Here is a 26,228-nt window from a genome sequence, read left to right as displayed (position 1 = left end):
AAGAATATTTACAAAAGAGGAATACCTGATTGGTTTAGTCCAATATGCTTGGTATCAACCTGTCAGTTTAGTGTTCATGAGAGAGACATCCCGGGGAAAGAAACTGTTTTTTTTTTGCAAATAATGCTCTGTTTTAAATGCAGAATATGCAAAGCCAGTAGTGAGCTAGCAGACTGCACCTTGGAATCCTGCAACTGCTGGGTTAGAGGCGTATTAGATGATGATTTGATGTGAAAATAGTTATCTCAGTTGTCTGACATTCAGGACTTAACTCTGAATTGGGAGGTAAGGGCTCGAGACACGACTTGAACTTGGAAAGAAATGTCTTGTAAACATCTGACATTTCACTGTATTCCGTTCATATTAGGAAGCAAACACATGAAGACACATCTGCTATCACTGCTACTTTCTGGAAAGGCTAAATGGCTTTTTATGTGCAGTTTGAAGACCGTCAAAATTCAGATGAGCCAGTTGTCTCCTTAGGAATTTCTCCTTACATCTTCACACCTTCAACTTCGCCTTTGTTATTCCTTGAGCGTACACACATTTCATAATTCATTTCACTAAGCTTAAGTGATGATCTAATTTTTGAATGCTCTAGTGGATTTCAGATGACTCAAAAAAATGGATTTTGACAGTGTGTGTCGTTACCTGTGGGTAAAGAGACTCCAGAATAATGACTGTGTTTTTCACATTAAATATCACAGGACTGGTTTGCTTAGAACTCTGGTTGCTGTAGAAGCAAAGGTACCATCATTTTAAGTATCAACTAAGTACTTCTATAAATGCTAGATTTTCTCCTTCAGAGCAGTAAATATAGAGATAAAATTACAAAGTAATGAAAAATGCCATAACATATTTTTAACAGCTGCTAAGTCTATAATGGCACAGTGGAATATGAAGTTTAGTGTAAATCCAAGAATGTCTTCAATTCATTTTAAAACGAGGTCAAGATTCAACTTTTTAACCTGCTTCTATGTGACAAAACCCTAGATTTTAATAGGTTCTCCTTTCTTCTATTCCTAACAGTCCACAGTAAATAAAATCAAAATTCTAAATACTATTTTATTAGACACAGAGAGGAGTATTTAGTCTCTGGTTGAATAATATGTCACAACATGTGTGTTGCAGGCAGCCTTGCAAAATGAGCATAAATATTAGACCAGCCCTGTCTGTTTGGAGCACAATAACACAGTACAGCAAGTGTCAGACCATTCATCCCTGGTAAATTATGCATGGAGTTATTCTGTTATTATCTATGTCAGTGCAAAATGGCCATTATCCCCCCTATCATAATATGAGTATTAGGTTGGTGAATTGACAGTGGTCCACAGATAATTTTTTTTTCCTGAGTAGAATTAGTTTGACCAACATTTTCTGGATTCATATACAGATTAAGGAAGTTTAAAAGCTGTATAACCCACTTATGCACACAGAATGGGTGTTTGATTGTATCTTTATTTCCTATAGTAAATCTTTTTGCATATATATTATATGAATGTGCTATATTCAAGTGGATTTGTATGTATGCTGAAATGGGAAGAAACCTTTGTGAAGAAAATGATCTTATGCTGGTATTTTCCTTCCATCCATAAAGAGAAAATTGAAGATGGTATAGCAAAGGTCACTTATGTCGGACATAAACTTTAGCCTAGCCAACTCTTTGTTTTTGTTTTTATTTTTTTATCGCGAGTCACTTCAAATGATCTCGTAGGATTATAGATGTAGTCAGACTTGCAGCAGATTGTAAGATTATTTGTGCAGGTGGCGTGCTTAGATTTAAAAAAAGAAACATAAGGAGTCTTTGATCTTGCTAGGTTATTACTGTCCATTTGTTTATCTGAATCTTCTGCAGCACAAGTGAGAGTTTCTCACATATGATTCATTCAGTTTTTTGAAAACACCATGTTACTGACGTATCTGAGCACATTAAAAGTAAATTGCAGTGCAAATTCTTTTAGCCTAAACATTTGCCCTGCATTATGTGGGGCTTGAAATACTGAATGGGAAAGAAGAAAGTTTTAGTGTTTCATTTTGTTTATTGGAGTTTTCAATACCATGATGCATTGTTATAGGGGTTTTGTTGCAGCTGTCAGACATTAGAAGTTATTTCAGAACACTTTGACTGTAGACAATTGTTCTCTATCCCAGCTGTTGAACTGTCATTCAGCTGTCATATTTACAAAAGTATGTTCCCAGCCTTGTTCTGAGGACAATAGACCGGCTTCTGAATAAACCATCAGAAACTGTGAACACACAGATGAGCATGCACAAACCCACATACTGTGAAACACCAGCCATATAGTCATCCATATAAACAAAACACACTATGCCTTTCACCTTTGGAGATTTGACACATTTTGTTGGTCGGAGTGAGTGTGAATTTATTCTTTTATTCCACAATGTCATCTCATCCTCTCTCAACACAAAGGCATTTTCAGAAAATCTCTTCCTCTCACTCGCGTACATGCGCACGCAGCAGCACACTGATTACACCCACTTCCTAAGCAGAACATAAAAGCATTTCCCCTCTACGATGACTGACATGCTAATGTTGTGGTGTCACACAGTCGTGCTCATGATGAGGATGAGGGGCATCAATATTTCCACCGTGGTAACCACAAAAGCAATGATATACATCTATGCTACAGTGAGATTGACAAAAATGATAGTCCTCCTGTTTCCTTTGCTATGGCGTTCTACAGGTACAAATGCACAGCAGGACAGCAAAACACTCATATGATAACATGAGATATTCCCAACATGCACAACATTTTGGCTTAATCCCTGTATGTATTTGTGATATAAAAAATATAAACAAGCTGAACAAGCATGCCACTCAATGCAAGATCAGTGTGATAGCAACTCCCATACTGCTGCACTATGCAGAATTTCATCAGACATATCCAACAGAGATAAGAGTATGTGATTAAATGGCAAAAAAAACAGTCCTTGGCATTACCTTTATTATTAGTTGGATGCTAAAACAAGGGAAGGGAGATAAGGTTGAGGGAAAGAAGATAATGGCAGAAGCACACAAAGCTGGACAGAACAGGGTACATGATAATTATTCAAATATTACATTGCCCCATTTTGCCAGAAACTGAGATACTATTTCATATTTTTCACAAGTCATTTATGTTTAGAAGTATGTTAGTATAGAGATTGGTCCACCTGTCACGCTGAATAACCAAAGACTATAAATAGTTTTATTTAGATTCATATGTAAAAGTAGGAGTAGGTATATTTGCTCACTGTAGAGTGACTCCTTTCCACACTGAAGAGCAATAAAGTCAATAAGAGTCATGTTGCTCTTCAGTAATTCAAACTGAGTCCTAGTGACTCAATAGTAGAGTTTTACTCCTAATTTTAGCAAAAGATTTAAAATCGGCTCTCACTGGCATAGTGTGTGGAAGGACTTTCATTTACATGTTTTTTATGTCTCTTGTATATTAAGAAGTTGGGAAAAAATTGTTTTACTGTATTTACATCAAAATAGTCTTGCTACAGTACATGTACATATTTCACAGTGTGTGCACATATGCGTGCGTGTTAAGTTCTCAAGCAACGGTAGAGGACGCTGTCTGTCGATCTCGGGGTTGGGTTGTGCTTTAAAGCAGTCCTGTGAATTTAAACTGTCTCATGAATACCGACTTGCTGTTCGATGTGAGGCGCTGCCTCGCGGGGTGTGCTGTTGTGGCATAGCTGCTGAAGATGCGATCTTGTGGAATAATGCTGCAGTTATTAAATCTCTCTTGGGTCTGTTGGTATTGTGAGGTTCTCATGAAAAGATTTTCCTCTCTCGCCTCTCTCTGTCTCTTTTACCAGCGACACTGTATCACAGTGTTACTCTGCTGTCTGTAGTGCTTTTGAAATTCATTAAGTTCATTACAGGACATGGAACTACAATTTACCACAGCTTGATGATCATTATCATGATCAGTGTCGTCCACTGTAACCTTTGTAATAAGTGAGATCTTGTCTTTAAGAGCTTGTTTTTTTTTCATTTGGTTGGGTTTTATGAAAAGTTATGGATTTAAATTCACTGGTGCAAAGAAAGTAAGACCATTTATGTAAACCCAGAGTTACATAACGTAAACTTTCCACTTAAGACAAAGACCAAGAGCAAGCTTAAATTTAATACTTAACCAACAACTCCAAATCAATGGAGTTTGTCAGAAGAAGACAAATAATTATTTGAGCAAAATGTACAGAGGATGCAGACTAAATTAAAAACTATCAATTCACAAATTTGTTGCATTCTGCTCAAAACCTAGTGTTCCATTATAAAGTATGTCAAAGGAAGGCAAAGGTATTTTTTCAAATATTCATTTGCATATATTCTATTTTAATACGCAGATTAAATTAAACAGAAATACAAGATAAATGTTAACTGCTTTTTTCCTTTTTGTTCAAGATAAGAGTTAAATATATTTTGAAACAGTCAGTAGTAGATTCTACCAGGAGCTCTAAAAAGAATGTATTCTAAGATTAGTTTTTTTTTTTTTTTTTGCACATCTCTGCCAGGAGTGTCAATAAATGTGTCTGGAAGTGTAGCTTGTGACCACTTTTAAGTGTTCAACAAACAGTCTGACTACAATCGACTCTGACCTTTCTAGTTCTCACTGTGGCTGGAAATCAGCTCACCTAAAAGATACCGCAGTTCCCGAGGACAGTCGGGATAGCATAAATCCACATTATATTTCAAACGCCAACCGATCCGAAATCCACTGAGCTAAGCTTATCTTATCTTGTTTGCCAACATTACATTATTCTTAATTAGGTTTGATGGTAATTGTTCTGTAGCTCCAAGGTCCTAAAACTTGCATTAAAAGGTATTAAACCCCAAGGTCAATAACTTATTATATTCGCTGTAAACAATTGTACAAGTAACTCCAAAGTTGGCAACTCAGTAAATGTCAGTTGTAGTTTTACCAGGTGGAATACTAAGCAGTTTAATCAGGACACACACACACACACACACACACACACACACACACACACGCACACACACATGAACCCACAACCAGATGGAATAATGATGTAGATGAAGTCAGATGAAAGAATCTATATGTGTCTGTTAGTCTGTCCGTGTCGACATTGATTAGTCGGCAGACAGCTCAATAGTTCTCTCTGGCTTTCTCGTTCAACCTCTCTGTTTTCTCCTGTCCTCTTTGTTCCCCCCACCCCTTTTCAACAAGTATCAATCACTTGTGAATTGACAGTGATAAAGAGAATGTTTGCACTTTGCAGTTATAATAGTCAACATCATCTGTTTTGACTTAAATGAATGTTGTTTTCAGAATAGGATGCTATAAAAATAGAGAATTAAGTGGGGGGAATTATTCAAAATTGCCTATTTGTTTTAGCATTGTATCATATCATTATGATGTTCTCTCATAAAAAAAACATACTTGATTAATTCATGTGTTTGAGAAATCTTTGAATCTGCTGGGACGGCCATTTGGAAGACTAATCGATATATAAGATTTAACTTCCTGACTGCTATTATTTGATGTTGCTTCCATTTTTCTACATAATGATGTAGAAAAATTGGTGCCACCCATTGTACCAGCTCCTCCTGCAGCAAAACAGCCCCACAACATGATGCTGCCACCCCCATGCTTCAGTTAGGACGGCAGAAGCACCCTGTTTTTTCCTCCAATGTAACAATGGTGCCCAAACAGTTCCACTTCAATTTCATCAGACCATAGGACACGTCTCCAAAAATGAAGATCTTTATCCCTGTGTGGATTTGCAAACTGAAATCTAGCTTTTCAACTGAAGGTTTCTCCATATACAAACCATATCTACAGATTTTCTGAGCAGACTGAAGCTAAGAAAGCGCTGCTGTTGACTGACATTTTGTTTTCAAATTTCTTCCTCTGTAATGACATAGATTGTTGTCCACTGAACTGATGGATCATCATTTGACTTTTACACGGAACGCATTCTGTGAAGTCCGCGTGTTTTGACACTTTGGGAGAAATCTTTGCTAGTGTGTTTGTGTTGATTTGTATGCCCCAAATCCTTTTCTTAGGGGGGATGAAATTGAGTCAGACAGATATCAGTGTGCAATCTCATTCAATCACAGCTGAGCCCTCAGCCTCTCAAGGGGGGACATCTTTATTCATAATCACACTACTGATCTGGTGCTAATGGTTACAGTTTTTTCCTATTTTTTCAATCTGTTTTTCACATCGTGTTCACAAATGCTTTTAAAGAAAAATGAATTTGCGTGTACTGTCTCTATGCTTCTCTTACAGTTTTTAACACTTTTTGGGGGCCTATTTGTAATATGACTTTTTTTTTTAACTTTAACTGTCATTTGACTTTGTAGGAATCTTACCAGTAATTTGTCTCTTTTTTTCAGCTCCACAGATGAACAATTTCGCTGGAATGCTCAAGGTAAAAATCTCTGTGAAAGTTTGTAGTATTTTCTGTCTTTGTTTTCATCTTGTTAGCTAGCAAGACCTTGCATTGTACATTACATGAATTCTATTACAGCTAAAAAAATATTTTCTCATTTTCAAAGAGTTTTGAATTCAAATTTCAGATAATCAACTTAATTTTGATACCTGACAAAAAAAACCTGGGTGGACACAAAATGCATTTTTGACTGATTAACTTAGGAAAAACAGCTGATTGTCTCACCCTTGGAGATCTGGTTGATGTTTAAATGTTGTTTTCTAAAAATGTTTTTTTAGTTTTGAAGCCCATGTGAACAGGATGCATACCGTTCAAAATTCTACTCAGTTTAGAAAATATTTTTCCCCAAAGATATTTTTTCTTTTTGTTGAGTAATGAATGCTGACCTTAGCTGAAGAAAGCAAGGACTCCTCCAGATTTTGTTCTGGGTCCTTTTGTGACCTGAATGACCTGAATGTGGTCAATGGAGTCTTTAAGTGTAGCAGGCCAGCCACTTTGGCTTCACAACTTTATATTTATTTATTTTTCCGTTTGAGAAATGGTGACTAATGTGGTTCACTGTAGTTTGTTCTAAACTTGTTGTTAATGGCTAGATGGATGAAATCTCTTGGCCTACTTGATGTGTCAGAAAGGTTTAAGTGATTTTATGATTGAACAAATCAGGCAGTAAACACACGTAGATGTGACTTGTGAAATTGAACTAAAATGTGTTTAATCACAATTTATTTTATTTTATTTTTTTTTGTACATTAGGTGAGGTTGGTTTGGAGAGCCGTTTATTCCATAATAAATCTCCTTGTCCTTTGAAACTACATTTTATACTGACTCAGGTTATTTTGGTCTGATATTAAAATACCATTTTAAATGGCAAAAATAAATAAATAAATAAATAAATAAATAAATAAATAAATAAATAAATAAATAAATAAATAAAATAAAGATGCCCAAAGAGTCCAGTAAAAATCAATTTAGGTATACACTTTCACAGAAAAACACAGTAAAATACACTTTTGTAGGTTATAAAAGCACACAGGGGATTATGGTTGGTTCACAAAGACACTTTTCTCTATGTAGAAAGGGGGCAAACACGTTTTGCACAGATTCTTAAGTGCGCATGTACATGACACCAGCATCATTTTTTCCCTTATTGTCTTATTTAACTATTGTCTCCTGTATTTTCTTGTGTGTATTTGTAACTATGGATAAATGGTTTAGTTGTCTAATATATTAAATACTCCCACATCTCATAATTATCTGTTGTGGGTAATGCTGTTATATGAGAGAGCCTGGAGTCCTGAGAGATCTCAGTTAGTCTCTTTCTCTTTCTAGTTTGGTTTCTTTTCCCCCGATCGTCTTCCACTGAATTTTTTTTATTTTTTATCCACAGCAGATGGACAAAAGGACATCGAGGATGAGTTAACGACTGGTTTAGAGTTAGTGGATTCTTGCATTCGTTCTCTACAGGAATCAGGAATTCTTGACAGCGGAGAACGTAAGTAAACTTAATCACCTTGTTTTTTTGGGGGTTTTTTTGTTTTTTTTACTGTGTTTATATTTGGCCTGTGTGATTTACTTGGTTAAGACCTAAAGCAACATGTGTTCATCAGTTCTGCATATTTTAAATACACTTCAGTTTTAAAAGTGTATTTAATGACACAGTAATGACACTCAATCTGTGTCATTACTGTTGTAATGTTGAGTCAGGCAGTTCACCTTGTCAACAACAGAACAATTAGAGAAGAACAGAACATGCAGTTCCAGGAAAAATTATTAGGCCACTTTTTCCAGAATTTGGACTTTTTCGTAACAATTAAATCAACAAGTAATTGAAATAACAACATCTAATCATGATTCAAATGCAGCCATTGTGCTGTATAAGATCTTGTACGGTGTAAAGTCTAAGATTGGATACATGTAGTTCCAGGAGTAATCACGACATAACTCTTCGTAATGTTAGACTTTGACTTAAAATGATATCAAAGAAATACATGAAATGACAATAAAATCAAAATCTTATTGAAGGGCAGCTCCTGTGCTTTGTAAGGTCCTGTTAAATGTTCCGGGCATTTTCTTTTCAGGTCATTGCTTTTGGAACAAGGCATTCCCATTTCGCTTATTGTCTGCTGACCTTTTGGATGGCTGATTTTGCTGCAACAAACTCCATCTTAAAAGCACCACAGTATGAAGACTTGCATATAAAAAACATAAAATATGTGCTTTTTCATGCTTCTAGAATAACATGCATATTAAGCAGTAAATATCTTTTTATTTCACGTGTTAGAGGTTAGAAAACACCAGCTTGTATGATTTTAAAAAGGCAGATCTGTTAACTCTCGAACACCTGATTTTGCTAGATTTACTTCATTTGTTTCCATTTTGCTTTAATAAGAAAATGATTGTTCAAATACATCCTTAACAGTGGGGAGACATTTCTGATAATTAGATTATTATCTTGTCTGCAGGAAGTGTTAGTCTTTGACACTCATTGTATGCACTTTTGTTGTCGATGTCACAAACCCCTGACTTTAGTTTCAAATCAAAATGGGTGAATTAAGATACACTTAGTCAAGCTTTTCCTGTGGGATTATGTGCATTTTATTTCCAGTGTAAAAGATCTACAAATTTTCCGGCAGTAGAGAAATGAAACCCTGACATGTTAATGTTTTCACTCAAAGGTTGCACACAAAGAATCATTTGTGTTTAGCTTGCTAGACAGGGGCTGGTCCAGGGTGATGCAGCACATAATTAATTCTGCACAGACACATAATAAAACCTTCCTGTCAAACCAATTTCTACCTCTACACCAGCCTTTTCATACTTTGGTGTGTTTACTGGCTATGCATGTTTATATTAGCCTAATTTTTTTTCAGTTTTTTTTTTTATTAAAAGTGTTCAACGTACATAAAGCTACCCATTTTTTATAGAGATACTTGTTGAACTTTCTAGTTTCTAGCTACTCTTACGCACAGATGTTATAAGCAAATTAGTTCTGTGTTTAAAAAGCAGCTTTCAAATTTTCTGTACATATCAGGTGTCAAGACTGTTCTATGTATGCAAGATTTTGAAACAGCCATTCAAGACTTCATTACCTGCCTTGCAGATTGTTGCAATGCACATTACGTTGGTCGGTCCTCTGAAATATATATTCTTTTCAGCCTTGCCTTAGGTTGGCACATTCACATCCTACCTTGCTTGTATTGTGTTTTCTTTGATGATTCGCCAGCGACAGGGTGCAGAGCAACAATAGTTCACACAGCAGTTGCAGATGATCAAAGCAAATGCTGTATAAAAATAGCATTGCTGCTTTTTTTTTCGTTAGAGTTGTGTGGATAAGACTGCTAATAAGTCTGCTGGAAAAAATGTTTTTAGGACTTAAGCTTTGTTTTTGTTTTTTTTTTTAGAGGAGCACATTTAGAGAAGCATCATATTTAGGCCATATTTACACATGGAGACGAGCACAATTTATTTTTGTAAATGATGGAGAAAAAAAATGTGCATCCATCCACACGAAAGGATACAGCATCACAAAAAAAGGGTGTAATAGGTATGCCGGGCCAAATGGTGGCACTGTGAGTGCCAGAAACAAACAAACAACTACAAAAAAACAGCAGCAAAAAACTCCAAAACAAAACAAAAACCACCATGGCGCCATGTTTATTTGTGAGAGTGAGACACAATAAGGATAAAGAAAGAGATAAAGCTTCAAAGTTATTGCAAGGTGCAAAGCAGACACTCTGCACCTTCCAGGATTCTGTTATGAGATCCTAAATCAATTCTTCATGTACGTCACACATTTTTGTGTTGTTATATAAAAGTCTCAAAGGCACAAATATAAAAGTCTCAAAGGCACAAATTTTCATAGGCTACATTGCAATTTATCATAGTTATTTTGATGATTGAGAGACCTTTGCCGTATGATTATTTCCCTCCGTCTTATTAAACTAATCTGAATTAATTTGAGTCTAAATTCAGCCAAAGATGTTGAATTTCCTTCACTGGCATGTTAAAAGACACTCTATATGAAAGCAACATATATGTTTGGCATCTGCCAATCGTAATGCCAAACAGACTTCACATTGCAGGTTTGATGGCTAAGAGAAAGCATATGCACCATTTCTGTCTCATAACACAGAACATAACAAGCACCAAAGCTCAGTGACGATGAGTTTAGGAGTTCCTACTCTGACTGCGTAACACAAAAGTGCTGTATTAATAATTCATAAAAAGCCAGGGATGAATCATGATGAAAGAAGACAAGTCTTATGAAGGCGAGAGGCAGAGGAGTTGATCCTGGCTCACAGCGCACAGAGGGAAAAGCATCCTGGGGAGAGAGGAAAAGAGCAATACCGAGCAAGCAAATAGAAAGGGGAAAGAAATGAGAAATGGTAAAAAAAAAATACTTATTTCTCTATTTATTTTGTGATAACAGATACTCAGAGTTTGAGGAACTAAACCCTGGTTTTATGCCACCTTATTTATGACATTTTTTTAAAACCCCAGTTTGGCATCTTTACATACAAAACATGTAGAATTGTTGAAACTGCCTTCAATAGAGTATCTACAACTACATACAACATTCTAATCAAATGTTATATTTACTCACCTTTCATTGCTGCAAGGCTTTCTTAACCGTAGCACCCCAGCTTATAATATTTCCTATTTTGATAAAAAATCCTTTAGATTTTTCTATTTTACTTGTTATAAGTAAATATGTGCTATAGGGTACAAAAAATAGACAGTAGATTTTCTACTGTAGCTGCGACAGTGACAAGAGGAGGAAGCTCACTCTTATGAAGCTAATGATGATTACGAACTATTATTAAAGTCGTAGTCAAGATTGACCAGGGGGGGATATTTCTAAATCGTTTTCTGCATTAACACTTTAGTGATGTTTAAATTGTCATACTGCATTCATTTAGCAAAACATGTTTTATTATCTGCAAATCTCGTCACCAACAGTAAAGGGGGGGGGGGGGAAAGTTGCCAAAGAGATTCTTCCTTTACTTACCTGTTTCACACTTTGGCTGAGTGAAATTTTCAAACGGTATCAGTGGGAAGGTAAACAAGAAGCTCTGTCGACGCTGTTAGACCTTCCCTCCATCATTACTTTTCGACTCAACCCTCCTTTTCCCTTCCACTACATTTCTCTGCTCCTCCTTCTTTGCCCATTCTCTGTGTTCTCCTCTGTTTCTCCCTTCCTCGGCTAATAAATTATGTATGCCATCTCCAACTCACAGAGTGCTGCACTGCTGCACTATCTGCTCTAAATTGCTGCTCTCTCTCTCTCTTCCCCATTTCACTTTTTGCCTCTCAATCTCTCCTCTTTCACGCCCCCTCTCTTTCTCACTCTTAATCTCTCACTCTCTTCCTCGCACACAAACTCAACTCCGAACCCCCTCTCCGCCTACCCAACCGTGCACCACAACGGCCTCAATCGGTAGGACCGGCTCTTCTTTCCCAGAGTTCCTTGCAGCTCAACTCCACCCCGGAGGCTTCGCTCCAGTACTCTGCCAGCTACCATAGCAACCAGACCCTCGCCCTTAGCGACAGCATTTCTGCAGCAACTCCTCAGCGCAGCGGGCAGGTTGGAGGAGCCGTGCACAGCTACAACCAGGTAGGAAACACTGCTGTGAAATGACGGTGATGTGGCAAGTGGCGGAAAAACCTCGGGAGCGGATTGTGTTTGAACTTTTAAGTGTTTCCGAGAACTTTTGGTTTGTGCAACTGCTTGATGGGGCGAAGCATGTTTGTGGCTGTCTTCAGAAGCCTGTGAAGCTACATCTTCTGAAGTGTCTGCCGCCTGACCGTGCAGCTGCACAATTTACAAATTTAAACTTGTAAGAGACTTCATGTCGTATAGTTCAGAAGGATGTTTTTTTTTTTTTTTCTCTGTTCCTCGCTGATCCATTTCTGTTTCACTAGTGCTGAGTCTCACAGCATGTTGATCAGTTTGACATCATAGTTATTGAGTCCATTTCATGAGTGTTTAATTATATGTTTGTAAAGGACCCAATTTCATTAGCCTTGCTGAAGTCCAGCAACCCCAATCCTCCTCCTTCATACATGAACTGGATTTTGACACAGTTTTGATGACAAATTCATCGAAGCGGTTTAATGGAAGACCGGTAATTAGACAGAAACGAGGAAAAAAAAATACATAAATGCATGCTGAGAAATCTCAGCACGTGTCTTGTTTAGAACTTGAGAGCGAACGCGAGAATCGGTCACATACGAATCACAGCAGTGTGTGCTGCAAGAGACAAACCCACCAAATTACTTTAGAGCCTACAGCAGCCAATTATTTCTCATTTTCAAGTCACTACCATATCAATGGCAATACTGTGCCTGGAAACACAGTTACAGTACGCACACACGTAAACGTGCAGACACCCATGCATCTGGTTAATCAGTGAGCAGCTGCAGTGCTTTGTTAAAAAAAAAAAAAAGAAAATAAAAATATTTCCTCTGTCAGGAACAAATGTTTCATTTGCCAAAGATGATTGGGACACAAAAGTAATCAAAAATATTTAATATTTGCCGATTTTAAACTAGTGATCAAACTAAGAGGCACCTATCAAACTTTTGGGAATTCGTTTTACTCGTTTGACTTTTGTTGCATTCTCGCCGTCTTGCAAACACAGAAGGGGACGCCCTTTGCTTCAGATGAAGCTCAGACTTCTCCCCTATTTGAATACGTAACACTTGAGGAAAAAGATGGAAGGAAAAAGCAATGGCGAGAGGGATGAGTGTCAAAGATTTTTTCCGCCCCTTTCTGCAGTGTTCCTGTCCTCCTTTCCCACCTCTCATCCTCCTTCCCCTGTCCTTTCTCCTCACCATCTCTGTCCATGTGAGCGTGTGTGTTTGTGTGCTCTTTCCTCTGATGTTTGGGCTTGTCAGTGTAATGGGGATACTGCTGTCAGCAGAGTTTTGTTGCTCATGAATAGCTTTATGTATGCTAGAACTGGGAGATAGGGAGGTTCAGCTTGCATACGTGTACTGTACAAGAATTGCTACGTGTAACGCAGCTTTGTGTGCACAACAGGGGTTGTTACTATTACATGTAATTATTCAACCGTGTGTGTACAAGGATAGATTTGTTTGAGTGACTGTTTAAAGAATAGGGAAAGAGTAAGACAAAGGGTCTATCATGTTTCTTCTCTGTTGTCAGATATTTTTAACCCAAAGTGTTCTTGCTTTAATAATGCATGGCTGCATGGCACCTAAAACGTCCCAGTCTTTTACTGATGTGAGGAGGAGATGAAGTGAAATCACAAAGTTTTTGGGATTTTTTTTTTTTCTGTTAGTTCAACTTTTACTTACTATTTGTTTACACATTTGTTTAAATATTGATCCACTCATCCATCACTCCGGACACTATTCCTTACTGGGCTTTCTGACTTATGAGCAAACCTGGAGCTTGAAACTGTTTTGAACTCTGCTTTTTCAAAGTAATTTATAAATAGTTGATAGAATATTTAAGCAGTTTTCTGAGCTTTATGTCACCAGCTTCATATCTTCAACTTGGCTTTACGACCCATTAAACAATTCTGAAGACTTAGGGAGCTCCTCAAACCTGAAGCCCATAATCTTCTCTTCACTGTTGAAACTGGGACTTGCTTACTCTGACCATTGACTATTGAGCTGTTCTTGAAGCTGTTATCACGAGAGCCATCTATCATGAAAGCTGTTAACTCTCAAAAATAAGTCCTCTTGATTCATTTGTAGCTTTGGGTCTGTCAGACCTCTCTTCCCGTTCCAGTTTCTCAGTTCTTCTTGATGGTGAAGGAAACTGTGCTCACTGACACCTTGACTTTCCTTGCAATTTCTCAAAAGATCTACATTAATAAAGGCTCTGATGTTCTGTCTCTTAATTGCTCTTTTGTAGCTGCACACTACTTTCTGCTGCACACACTGTTCAATAGATGCTCATGAAACATCTATTCCAACTCTACTTTTATGCAGACACTTGAATTAGTACCACATCAACTTTCAAGGCTTGATCAACCTCCAATGCTGCAGAACAGTTGTGGATCATTTTGTGTTCCCTGAAAGATATCTTGCATTTCTTTAACCAGCACTGACCTCTGCACTATTTCATATAGATATGCACACAAATTGAGTTCAGAGTTGGAACAGAGTTGGTTGACACGATGGAACAAAAGACAAAAGTGGGAGAAAAATATTGCCCTGCGACAGACTGGCGACCTGTCCAGGGTGTACCCCGCCTCTCGCCCGAAACATTGGCTGGAGATGGGCACCAGCACCCCTCCTGACCCCACTGAGGGAAAAAGGGTGCAAGAAAATAGATGGATGGATGGATGGGAGAAAAATATGTAGTAAATAGTCTATTAAGAACAAAACATTGGCCCGATCAGAGTTGTGAACATAGTGACGATCATAGGGCAGTCTTATTTTGACAAAAGATAATAATGCAACAAAAGCCTAATTTTTACCTGAAAAGAAGAGACAATGTTAAGACACACTAAACTTTTAGGTTTCATCCTGATTAAGAAGTTTTCATCGGATTATAAAAGATTATCCTCGATTGTCCTTGAAAATGATGAATGTGACTTATAAAAGTAAACAGAAAATACATACTAACCTGAATACTAAGGTTTACCACATTTTGTCATTGAGCTTCTGCTCTTATGTATGAATAACAATGTCTTCCTTAACTATGTCGCACTTAAGAATCATTACCTTACATTTTACTTGCTTACATTACTCTGAATCTCAGAGCTTCTGGAACTGAATCGTGTTTTGAATAATACATTTTTTGAGCTTCATTATCATGACAACTTGTGGATTGGAATTGTAAAAAAAAAATTGTGTTTCAAGTGAAAAGAAAACAAAATTATCGCACTATATTGTGAACATGTTCAAATGATAAAACATATGAATGTGGAAAAACATTTAAGTAAATATGAACCCTTGGGGATCATACACTTATGAGCCAGCACCTTTTCCATTTTCCCCCTTCCTCTCTCTCTTCCTAAACAACTGGGGCAACAGTGGCTCAGGGGTCAGGGGGTTTGTCCAGTTCAAACCCCCGCTCTGTTCATCTCAGCTGTTGTGTCCTTGGGAATAACACTTCACCCACATTGCTTGCTGGTGGTCAGAGGGTGATGCCGTTTGATTGGCAGCCTCGCTTCTGTCATTCTGCCCCAGGCCAGCTACAACGAAGCTCACGACCATCAGTGTTAATGTGTCAGCGACTGGTGTGTGTGTGCATATGTGTGTGTGTAAGGTGCTCTGGAGTTTTCATACTTGGCAAAGTGCTATGCAAATGCTGGTCACTTAGCATTGACATAGTCAGTTTCTGTTTTTTGTCTCATCTCTGCCCATCTTCTTGTTTTATGAGCCATTTGTCAAAAAATTAAGATAGCTATAGAACAATTTGTTATAATTACGTCTTAAAAAAACAAATGAACAACAACAAAACATCTATGCTGGAACCACATGTTTGCTTTCTACAAGAAATGCATTGCAACTTATTGTAAGGTGGAAAACATAACCAGAAAGAGCCTCTGGAAAAATAATGGAAGCCCTGAGTCTGTTCATCCTGCTATATTTGTCTCAGGAAGAGTTGCTGAGCAGGCAGGATTTCTTTCCTCTTAAGTGTGGCTACACAGCAGAGTAGCTGCAGATATTAACACCTGGAAACAATGTACAAATGTAACCTTCAGACACAAAGCTTTTGTGTGTGTGCACACGCAGACATCATTAGCGGCTTTATGTTATCAGGCGCTTATCAAAAGGTTTTAAAAGTGTGTTTTTATTTGTGCATCTGTTGTAAAATAAAAGTACAATTGAAAGATAATGGAGCAGATTCTCACAGGTCATGCAGTGTTTTTTAATAGTATGTCAAGAAGGAAATTTTCACTACATTTGAAGAACAACATAGACAAACTTCCTTAATTTGTAAAATAAGTATTAATAATTTATTTTGATTTTTAATCTTTGATTTTAGAGAACTCATTTCTGAATTTTTATTCTGTTCCTCCGACAACAGTACTAAATGTTCTAATGTGAATTATTGACTATTTGCTTACATGGATGTTGTGTCATGCCAGCAGTAACATAGTTTAAATATATATTCAGCTAAATTAAGTTGAAACTGTTGAGAGTCTGTGAGGTGATTTGGGTTTTGTTGTATTGCCTTTGGAGCGGATTGAGCAGATATTTTGATAGATCGTTTTCGATCCTTGGTAAAACTTTTTACTGCGTCCAGGGGGAAAACAACTTCTGCTTGTGTGTAGTTCATAGGGGTCAAAGCTGTGAGAAAGTTTTCAAAATGTCTTTTGAAAATGGAGTTAGTAACTGATACTCATTTTCATGTACAACATTGCCATAAAATAAGAATTTTGTATACAAAAATCAAAGGAAGAAATGATGAGAATATGACTTCTGTAATCCTTTCTTCTACACTGAGCATGTGGTGCAACCAGGTTTTAAGAGAAATTACGTCATTTATCAAAACTCGATGGACTCTTCATTGACCTTTAATAATATAGTCTCATTATTAGCTACTTTATATTATTTAGTTTTACCCCTCAGAGGATTAAATGCTCTTACTATACGTAAAGTTTTTAATGATGACTATAAGCTACATGCAAATGCTGTTTGAACTCTTGTTTGATCCTTCTTCAGTTTCAGCTCCCCTCCCCCTTCCGCCTCCCTGTTACGGCTGTTCTCTTCTAACTTGCTTTGTGCTTCTTTTTATCTCTTCAGGTGACATCTAGTCGTGCAGCCCAGCAGCAACAATCACAAACTGGAGCAGGATCAGGTAGGCATTTACTTCTTTTTTTTCTTAATTTTTTCCCTTATTAGTTTCCCTTCTTTGAAATGTATTTTCCTCATGATACATGTATAGCATTCATTTCCTTTGTACTACTGATACTCAGGGATGAGACTTTTTAATATTTGCGATAAATACTTTCTCTTCCATTTTGCAGTTTTAGCTGCTGAGTTATTTTTCTTGTCTCGTTAACTGCTTTTGATCTTTTTGCTGACTTTTATACACTATTTGGTGGCCCTCTGTTTGGAAGTCAGGCATCAGCCTTATAACAATCTCACCCATTTTCTCTCTTCCCCTAAGGAATTTACTACTCCAGCTCTACTTTACCTGCTCAGCGGGTCAGTTCCCCCCTTTCTGGGGGAGGAGGCTCAGGGTCAGGTTCTCCCAGTAAACACCAGCGTTTGGGATCAGCCTCCGACACCTCCGGATATTCCACCACCCAGCGCCTGCCTTCCTCTTCCCCGTCCTCCTCTCCCAGCAAACAGTCTCCTGCTAACCGACTGGCCAAGTCATACAGGTAGACCATCACACTCATTGGGTGTCTAATGTTGGGTTCTTTGTGTTGTTAATGATACGGAAGCATGTAAATTTAAGATATGGACACACTCACGCTTATCCAACTAAATTCAGTTTTGTTTTGTTACTTTGTTGTTGTTTTTTCTTCTTCTTTCTTTTTATTCCAGTACTACGGTTGCTGTGACAACAGCAGGAGGTGGGTCACCACTGAGGGTGGCATCTCCGTCAAATTCTACGGCAACAGGAGGAGGGAACAGTTCATCATCGTCCCCTCTTCACCAGGTAACAAACTGTATCTTCTTGAAGAGTGCGTTAACTTTTAATGCATCCATATAGGAGTCATTTTTTCAAAGCATGTGCCAGAAATAATAAAATGTGTATCTATTAAAGTTTGTGGTGAGAATGAAGGGTTTTTCTATAGGCTGTGTGCTCCTTCAGTCTGTTGAGATATGTTTGTGGGATCTGAAGTTAAATATTTATGTACCATGTCTTAGTCAGCTCTATATCAGAACTGACCAACCAGCTCTGATATAGAGCTGACCATAGAGTCTGATATGACTGGTCAGCTCTATATCAGAACCTCAGGACTAAATACACCACAAGTTTGATTGTCATTATTTGCAGACAAAGTCAATATGGGAGACATTTTACTGTGTGATATGAGAAAATTCTTGTTGCAAATGTGTTATGTTGTAATTTGACACTTTGTCACAGACCAATCGGACATAATGTTATGACAAGGATGGGCATTTTGACTGGTCACAAAGCAACTAAATCTGAAGTACTGAGAAGTAGAACGCCTTTTTACAACAACCAATATCAAGTCCTTCAGCAAATTCAGCTACGGTAGCTTGCCCATTGGATCATACCATACACTCTGGCCTTTTTCCATATGCATCAATGAACCTTGGCAACCCAAGGTAACTCTGGTGGCTTTATGTTTATTCCTTTCCTCCCCTGAATTGGTTTTTACAGATACAGACCAATGAAAAGTGTGAACAACCCACAATAACTGCAGTTTTGGAGAAGCTGTATCCAGCTATTACAAATGGTTCCCTGTGAAAGTCACCGAAATTATTACGGGTGCCCATTTTTCCAGCCTTAAAATGTTAATGCTAATTTGGCGCCTAATGCTGCTGATGCTCAGTAAAATTAGGTGTTACTGCAAATTAGTGGTACAATTGTAAAACTTATTTTTACTATTGTACAGGTAAAGGTACAGTGGTGAAACAATAATTAGTTTCATTTATTTCACATTGTCAGAAGTTATAATATTATGTCCAATCGGTGTATTTTATTCTAAATATAATCTTGGTGATTGTGTCCCATCTGGATAGATGAAAAGTAGTTTTCATATGTTTTTGCTTATGAAAACATAAGCAAAATTGTTTTGCTTATGGACATTAATGGACATTAATGGACATTAATGTCCATTAATGTCCATTCATGACATGAATGGACATTAGGCCCATTCATGAAAAAAAGATTGAATAAATCTGTGCATACAAATTTTACTTTAAAATTAAGGAGTTGTGTATTTTATTCAACTGTTTTTTTTTTTTTTTGTTAAACCGAGTTACTGCAGTAGACTGCACTGAGTTGTAGTGTGCTATTATTTGCTCCTTTTTTGTAGGAGGCTGTTGTATACAAAGCAATGTTGTTATTTGCGTATTTTGTTGAATTACATTGGTTGTATTTTTCCCATCCATAATGGTCTCTCCTCAAGATATTGACATCAACCTTAAGAAAACTTGACTGAAAGAAATGAAAAGAGAGAAATGCTACTTATATCACTTAGCCGTTACAGTTTTGGCTGCCAGCACATAGCAATTGCTCCAGCACAACCTGGGCATAAACAATCATACCATTCTGTTTTTGAGTACAGCAAATCAAAACAAACCGTAGCCAATAAAAATGGCTTGTGTTTGCAGATGAGTTCTGGCATAGGGAGCTATGCCACTTTGTCTCCTAAGCGTCTGGCAGCTCACCACGCTTCTGACCAATACAAGATCTCACACGAGCTCTACGCTACTGCTACACTACAGAGGCCTGGCAGTCTGGCAGGTGAGAATTTACTCATTTACCCAGTTTAAAATGGTATATTTTTAGATAAAACCCAACGTGCTCAGTTTTGTTTATTTTTTTTAGTTTTTTTTTTTATCGTCACCTGTTGCAATGACTTAGCTTAGCCAAAACACAGGGGGTTTATTGCTCAATTTTCTTGTTTTTTGATGTTTGAGACTTTGTTTTGAGTTTTAGACACCACTTAAAAGCCTTCATGCATTTTAAAAATCATTCTTCTCTTTTCTGTTGAATTCTTGTCTGAGAGCTTTTGATCGTTATCCTTCCCTCGGCGGTTCAGATTGATTGATTCACTTTACTAATGTTTTAGTCTTCTTGGATGAAATTAGCATTCTGAAGTAGTGATTATTTTGTTATTGATTAGTCATTTAAACTTGGAAATAAATCAATGAAACGTCTGCTTGCAGGTAACTTCGGGAACACTTTTGGTTTTCACTTACTTGAAGACTGAAAGGCAATATGAAAAAAAATCTTTACCTTTAATATCTTGAAATCTATACATAGTGCGTTAATTATGAAGAATAAAAATTAAACTGAAAAATGTGTTTTTGGTGCAACTTATGCAAAGCAAAATTAATAGAATGTATTAGTAGATAAGTAGATCTAATAATACCAATATGAACAGTTGCAATTGTTAAGATGGGTGGTAATATATTTCCCAGATGTAGTGATAATGATGCATTGTAAGTTTAGTTCATTTTAGCATACACACAGATTTGTAAGGCATCATAGGACAACATTCAGTTTTTACACATCCTTTTCTAATATTTCAGCAAGTGAAATATTTTAGAAAAGAATATTTATCTTTTATTACATTTTTTTTAAATCCCCTTTCCCTTGAAAGAAAGAGGTCATTACTTAAGCAAGTGGGCTCTTGTGAGACACAAAATAAATGAATAGCGAAATAAAACCAACTCTAAGATGAAAGGCATGGGTGGAAGGAAAAGAACTGGGATGAGTCATAGTATTAATGGGTGTGTCTACGACTTCAATTCTTGATCCTTCATAAATATTCGAATTTAGTCCAGCTTCTTTTTTACCCACTCTTTTTTTCTGTTTTTAGTTTGAAGTTATTAGAGTATCCTTCTAATGCATGTTTCATATTTTTACTCCATTTTTGACTCTTGATATTCAATTTGTTCTCTCAGTAACTACGGCCAGTCATGCTTTGTCTCCTGTTGAGGTTAATAGGCTGCTTAGTTAAACTGAGCATGTCAGTGAAAGAGTAATCTTGATACTAGCACGCAAGATATACATCATAAGGCTCCATTACAGCATTTGATGTTGTCCAAGCCTGACAGTGCAGGCATGCTCTGGTATAAGGCTTCTTGTTTCACTTTATTACAAAGATCGTTCAAGAAATTAGATTCGGGGTAATCACTATGTTCTGTCTGAGTGTATATTGCATTCAGTCGTAACCTCTGCTTTGGAAGTACCTACAAACTACTGTATCTGCTTGATTCTTCTTACATGACAAAACGCTTCACATGCTTCGATTTCTGATAAGACTTGTCAGCCTGAGTGACTTTATTTATTTTGGAGCTCCGGATCTTGAAGCACTGCCCTTTCCTTCTTTGGAAAATGCCCAGCACACAACTTGCACTCCTCTGAGAACTAATGTGATATGATAAGACATTAGTTCCATTGGACCGTTTCTTTCTCTGTCAGTCAGAGCTTTTGTACGCGTGTGGTTGTGTGATCTCATTTTATCTCCTGCCATGTCAGCTTAGCCCCTCTGACTTGTCTTTGGGTTTCCTGAGTGTGCCCCTTTTCAACTGTTTTCTAATTGTATTTTTTGTTGTTTTGCTTTCAGAGGAAGGCTACCCTCTTGCATTTGTTCTGCTGTATTATGAACAAATGCCTGTTGTCAGTTATTCTTTTTCCCTTGCCCTCTGTCTGTGGGATTCCTGCCAAACACAGGAGGCGAGGGGACATTGCATCTCATTACTTCCCAGCTGACAAAAAGCAATGTGTACTATGCAGATTAAAACAATGAAAAACAGACACATCATTCTCTCGCTTTCCTTCTCTCTCAATCTCTGTGTCTCTTCTCCTATCTGTTTTGTCTGGTATGCATGTTTTTGTTTGCGCGTGTGTGTGCGTGTGTCTGTGTGTGGGTGTGTGCGCGTGTGCATGCGTATGCGTGTGTGTGTGTGTGTGTGTCCTAGCTCACTTGTTTTCATATAAATTGTGCCATTTATTCTCAAACACACACAATCTCAGCTTTTCATACCAGCAAAACTAAATTACAGGTTACAAATGTGCAGCTTCATTTTAGAAATGTTTGGCTGTCAGGGGTCAAAGTTGTTGTTTTTTTGTCATTGCCCGTAATGTTTAATCAACTATTATCCAATATTTCCAACTTCTGTCCTCTTTTTCTCACCTCCTCAATCCCTTTGCTGCTATATTCATTTGTGATTAATTAGATATTTTCTTTTCAGACCAACTCTGTCTTGCTTGCCTCTTTACATCATTTTAGATTTCGCTCCTTTATTCTTCCTTGCTCTGTCTCAATTACTGTGTATGTCATGAAAAAATTTACAGTGTGCTCCTCGACTTTCTTTACTTTCATGTGGTAAGATTGATCAACTGACCTCACACAGACATCTTACAGTGTCATAAAACAGCAGGAGGTTGGTCCTGGGACGAATCCTCCTGCTACTTTCCTGTACCCAGAACTTATCTCAATCAAAGTCGTGTTCTTCAACATCAAACAAAGACCGCTTCTCTTCACAAAAGACAAATGGCGAGACCATCCGTGCTGAGCTCGCCACAACATTTGGTGCATAACAATCCACAACTTCACACCTGTAGTTCAATCAACCTTTCCTTTTCTTTTGTTGGGAAACACCCACACACAGTGACAGCTTTCTGTAGCAAGATCTACTGACCAGAACTGATAAAAGACAGCCAGGATGAGCGGTTAGCTAAATCAGACTTGACAGACTCCTTTAACCAAATGTATTTCACTTTGTGTCATCCCTTTCATCTCGTCAATTTAAATCGTACAATTTTCCCCCTCTTTCATACAGGCTCTCGTGGCTCCTACAGTAGTCAACACGGTCAAGAAGCTCTTCGGCCCTTAGGGTCCCCCGAGCACCACATAGATCCTATCTATGAGGAACGTGTCTATCACAACAAGGGCCCTATGAGGAGCCTTAGTCAGAGCCAGGGACCAGATACAGGCCCCTACCGCAACAACACTGGTAAAAGACTACTTCATTTGACTACTTCATTTATAAAAACAGTTATGTTATCTCAGAGTGTTTTTTTATATATATATTCACCATGTGTTTAATGTTTGAATGTTTTTGTTCTGATTATATTTTTGTCCTAAACAAACACATTGAACAATAGCAACTGAATAACTTATATCAGGTAGAAATAAAATAAATTATATATTTTTGTTGGCTGAATTTTAATCAAGAATCTGGCTAGAAATAAAAATGAAAGGAACTGAAATTAACTTTGGTAAACATAGTTTACATTATTTCTTAATTCATTTAATTTGTTTGTTTTTTTTAAATGAATGCAGTTGTGTTAAGACCCTTTGGGTTTTTGTTTAACTGTTTTTTTATATATTTTTATATATATATATATAAAAATATGGATTTTTATCTGAATTTGTTTCTAAAAATATTGTAGCTGAATTTTGGCTGAGATACGGCCAAAGGTGGCTTGAAGTCAGTTTAGTGTTACTAGCAAGTATGTTTCTTTTATTTAATTTTTGAGGACATTGGGCAGGCTGGAAGTCGAAACAAAGTTTTCTGAGTAAAACCTACAAACGCACGTTTGTAGGTGCGTACTTGCTAGTGCAAGTACGCATAATATTACTTCTGCAATACTATGCGTACTTGCTACAAATGAATAGTTTCTAAATATTGTCACCTTGATTCTGCAAACGTCTTTTCAGAAATATGGTCTCAGATTAGATATGTGATAACCAGATTCAGTTTGTTTGCTGTCAGATGTTTGTGTCAGGAATTTGGTGGTAAATAAAAGAATACCCTGAATCGCTTCCTTCCACAATACAAGTCTTTTGTATGTGTTCTAAAGGAAATATTTGTTAAACAGAAACATCCCAAGGACAAGAAAGATTAGCTATAAAGGCAGTGTAGTTCTTTTCCAAGAGCAGCTTCTTTAGTTTGTTCATAAAGTATCTCTAGCGTCCATTTGTATATCTCAAAACAGAGAGGACACATGTCCTGATGAATGGCATTTTAATCGTGCTCTTCAATTTGTTAAGGTATTTCTGTGATAAAAAAAAAAAGCATTAAACATCTAAAGCATCCACCAATCTCTCTCTGTCCCTTTTCTGCAAACCTGGCTCCAGTAAGGGTGCCACAGTTTTTTTTTGTCTAAGGAAGGTTCACCTCTTTCTGTGTACTATCATTTAATCTTAGTCTGACCCCTACCCTGAGGAAGATTTGCCACGAGAGACTCTGCTTGGATCTGAAGCGTAAGACAACATAGCTCCTAGGATTATACGGATACCAAAACCCCTCCACATCCTCAAGGCGGATATTTGCCACTTAAAAACTTTTTCTACAACCCGGATGTCCATTCTAGCATCACTTTACTTTTCTTTTCTGTCACTCTCACCCATTTCCAGAAACTGCACCCAATGGTAAACTTTAAAAAAGACATAATAGAGAAATGGAGCTATATAAAATTCCCTAAGAAAATACTTGTAATGAAAAACAGTAGGACACATTTTCTACCAAATACGCACTGCCATCTTTACAGCTTTCTCTACAATTTCTTTGTTGCCTGCAATGTGTTTTTAATAGACCTTCAATGAGCTTATCTCAATGTGGCTTTAGGTACGCCATGTTAATCCCATTATGGCATAAAAACACCCAAGTCTGTCATGCTACATTCACATGTTCCTCTGTGTCATTAACCAGCCTTGACAAAATAGCTATCATCATCATTTGGGTCACAATTACAGCAACAGATATGCAGACGTAGCGTTTGCCAATCTTTGTCTCAATAGAAAGGAGTGATCTTTAAATCCTTATAATGCTTTTTCTAAAATGCATGTTAGATTTCAGTTCCTCTATCCTTTAGCAGGATTCACACACTGCAAGTCACTTTCTGAAGAAAATTGACTTGCGGTGGTATTGGCAATCAAACAGCAGTGAATTAAATAAATTGAAGAGAAAAATATGCAGGGAGGATGTAGTTTTATGTTATTTAGCTTGGCCTTTAATGATAAGAAAATGTGTTGAAATTTGTTTGAATTCAATTTACTGGAAGACTGCGTTGCCATAAGCCTTATTTACTGCAACTCTTGTACTTTTTTGCTCGTATCAACGCAGTGGAAAACAAACAAACCAAAGATGAGCGTCACTTTGTATTCACCATGCCACTAAATTAAGATTTGGTCTTGTTTAAAAGTCACGTGCATTCTATGTGCAATGAACAGAGGTTGTCTAATAGGGATTCATAATGCACTGACTGATGGCACATAATGAACTGATAAGGGTTGTGCTGACATAGTGAGCGGTAAGTCATTAATTATGTCACAGTGCCTTTTCTTGGCACTGGCAAGCTCACATTATTGGTTCATTAAGCTGGCATGGATCAATGTAATTAATGCTATAAGTCATTCTCTTGCTGAAGAGGAATGGGAGATGTTTCTGTGGGTGTTCTGCATCAAAAATCACCACATTGTAATCGGTGGGTCTATATTTCTCCCTCATATTTATTTATTTTTTTTCAAAGTGTTTTGAGACCCTTTTAAAATGTTATATTCATTATATAATTAACAAAAAAAAGATTCTGAAAGAGAAACGGTAGACAGAATATCTAAGATAATTTTTTTGTCAATACGCAGTATCAATGCTTGAAAATCTATTTTCTGATTTAAGTTTTATTTAGCTGTGAGTTCCAGATATTCCAAAGGAAACCGCTTCCCCTCTGCCTTTCACCAACCTCCTGTTTTCTTGACCACCAAGTTTTTTTCAATATGGCAGAGTTAGTTTGATCTTTATTGCCTGATTTAAAAAATGATGATAAAACAATGTGCAGATAATGCTCATATACATTTTGAATGAATAAAAAAAATGAAGGAGCTCTCTTACTTGGAATAACAAAAGTATTTTAACATTTCAGTGACAAATTCTGGAGGGGAAACAAAAGATATGAGGCAAAACTTAGAATCTTTTTCTATGCAATGCATTCTTTACTCACCTAGTCTTTCCTATGGGCCATACTTAAAAACTAGAGGTGTGCCGATCGATTGGCCACCGATCATAATCAGCCGATTTCGGAGAAAAAGTGTATGATTGGTGATCGCCGATCACGGTCTCTTGTTGCCGATCACACAAACCGATCACTTGCATCTCATTTCGCAGCCTGCCTGTGCAGCTGGTCTCCTCTTTCCTTCACACTGCTCAAA

At 37.2% G+C, this 26,228-nt stretch overlaps 1 protein-coding gene and 1 long non-coding RNA gene across 2 annotated transcripts in view; one reads left to right on the top strand and one right to left on the bottom strand.

Annotated features, from left to right (window-relative positions):
- The window catches only part of ctnnd2a (catenin (cadherin-associated protein), delta 2a), a 159,219-nt gene that overhangs the window by 16,202 nt on the left and 116,789 nt on the right, over nucleotides 1-26,228 (top strand). The window contains exons 2-9 of the mRNA XM_017301924.1: nucleotides 6,374-6,408; nucleotides 7,817-7,921; nucleotides 11,871-12,043; nucleotides 17,161-17,215; nucleotides 17,528-17,744; nucleotides 17,911-18,025; nucleotides 19,675-19,807; nucleotides 22,858-23,031. Coding sequence (XP_017157413.1) covers nucleotides 6,374-6,408; nucleotides 7,817-7,921; nucleotides 11,871-12,043; nucleotides 17,161-17,215; nucleotides 17,528-17,744; nucleotides 17,911-18,025; nucleotides 19,675-19,807; nucleotides 22,858-23,031 — 1,007 coding nt within the window. The remainder of the gene's footprint in view (nucleotides 1-6,373; nucleotides 6,409-7,816; nucleotides 7,922-11,870; nucleotides 12,044-17,160; nucleotides 17,216-17,527; nucleotides 17,745-17,910; nucleotides 18,026-19,674; nucleotides 19,808-22,857; nucleotides 23,032-26,228) is intronic.
- Nucleotides 9,818-11,863, bottom strand: LOC108165708 (uncharacterized). Its single transcript, XR_001776043.1, has 2 exons — nucleotides 11,438-11,863; nucleotides 9,818-10,750 (listed from the first exon to the last, which is right to left on the bottom strand). It is a non-coding gene; the product is annotated as an uncharacterized LOC108165708 (long non-coding RNA).

Source organism: Poecilia reticulata, linkage group LG20, assembly GCF_000633615.1.
Source record: "Poecilia reticulata strain Guanapo linkage group LG20, Guppy_female_1.0+MT, whole genome shotgun sequence".
Taxonomy (NCBI): domain Eukaryota; kingdom Metazoa; phylum Chordata; class Actinopteri; order Cyprinodontiformes; family Poeciliidae; genus Poecilia; species Poecilia reticulata.
Note: the sequence above shows the minus strand (reverse complement) of the source record. Positions and strands in the feature narration are given on the sequence as shown.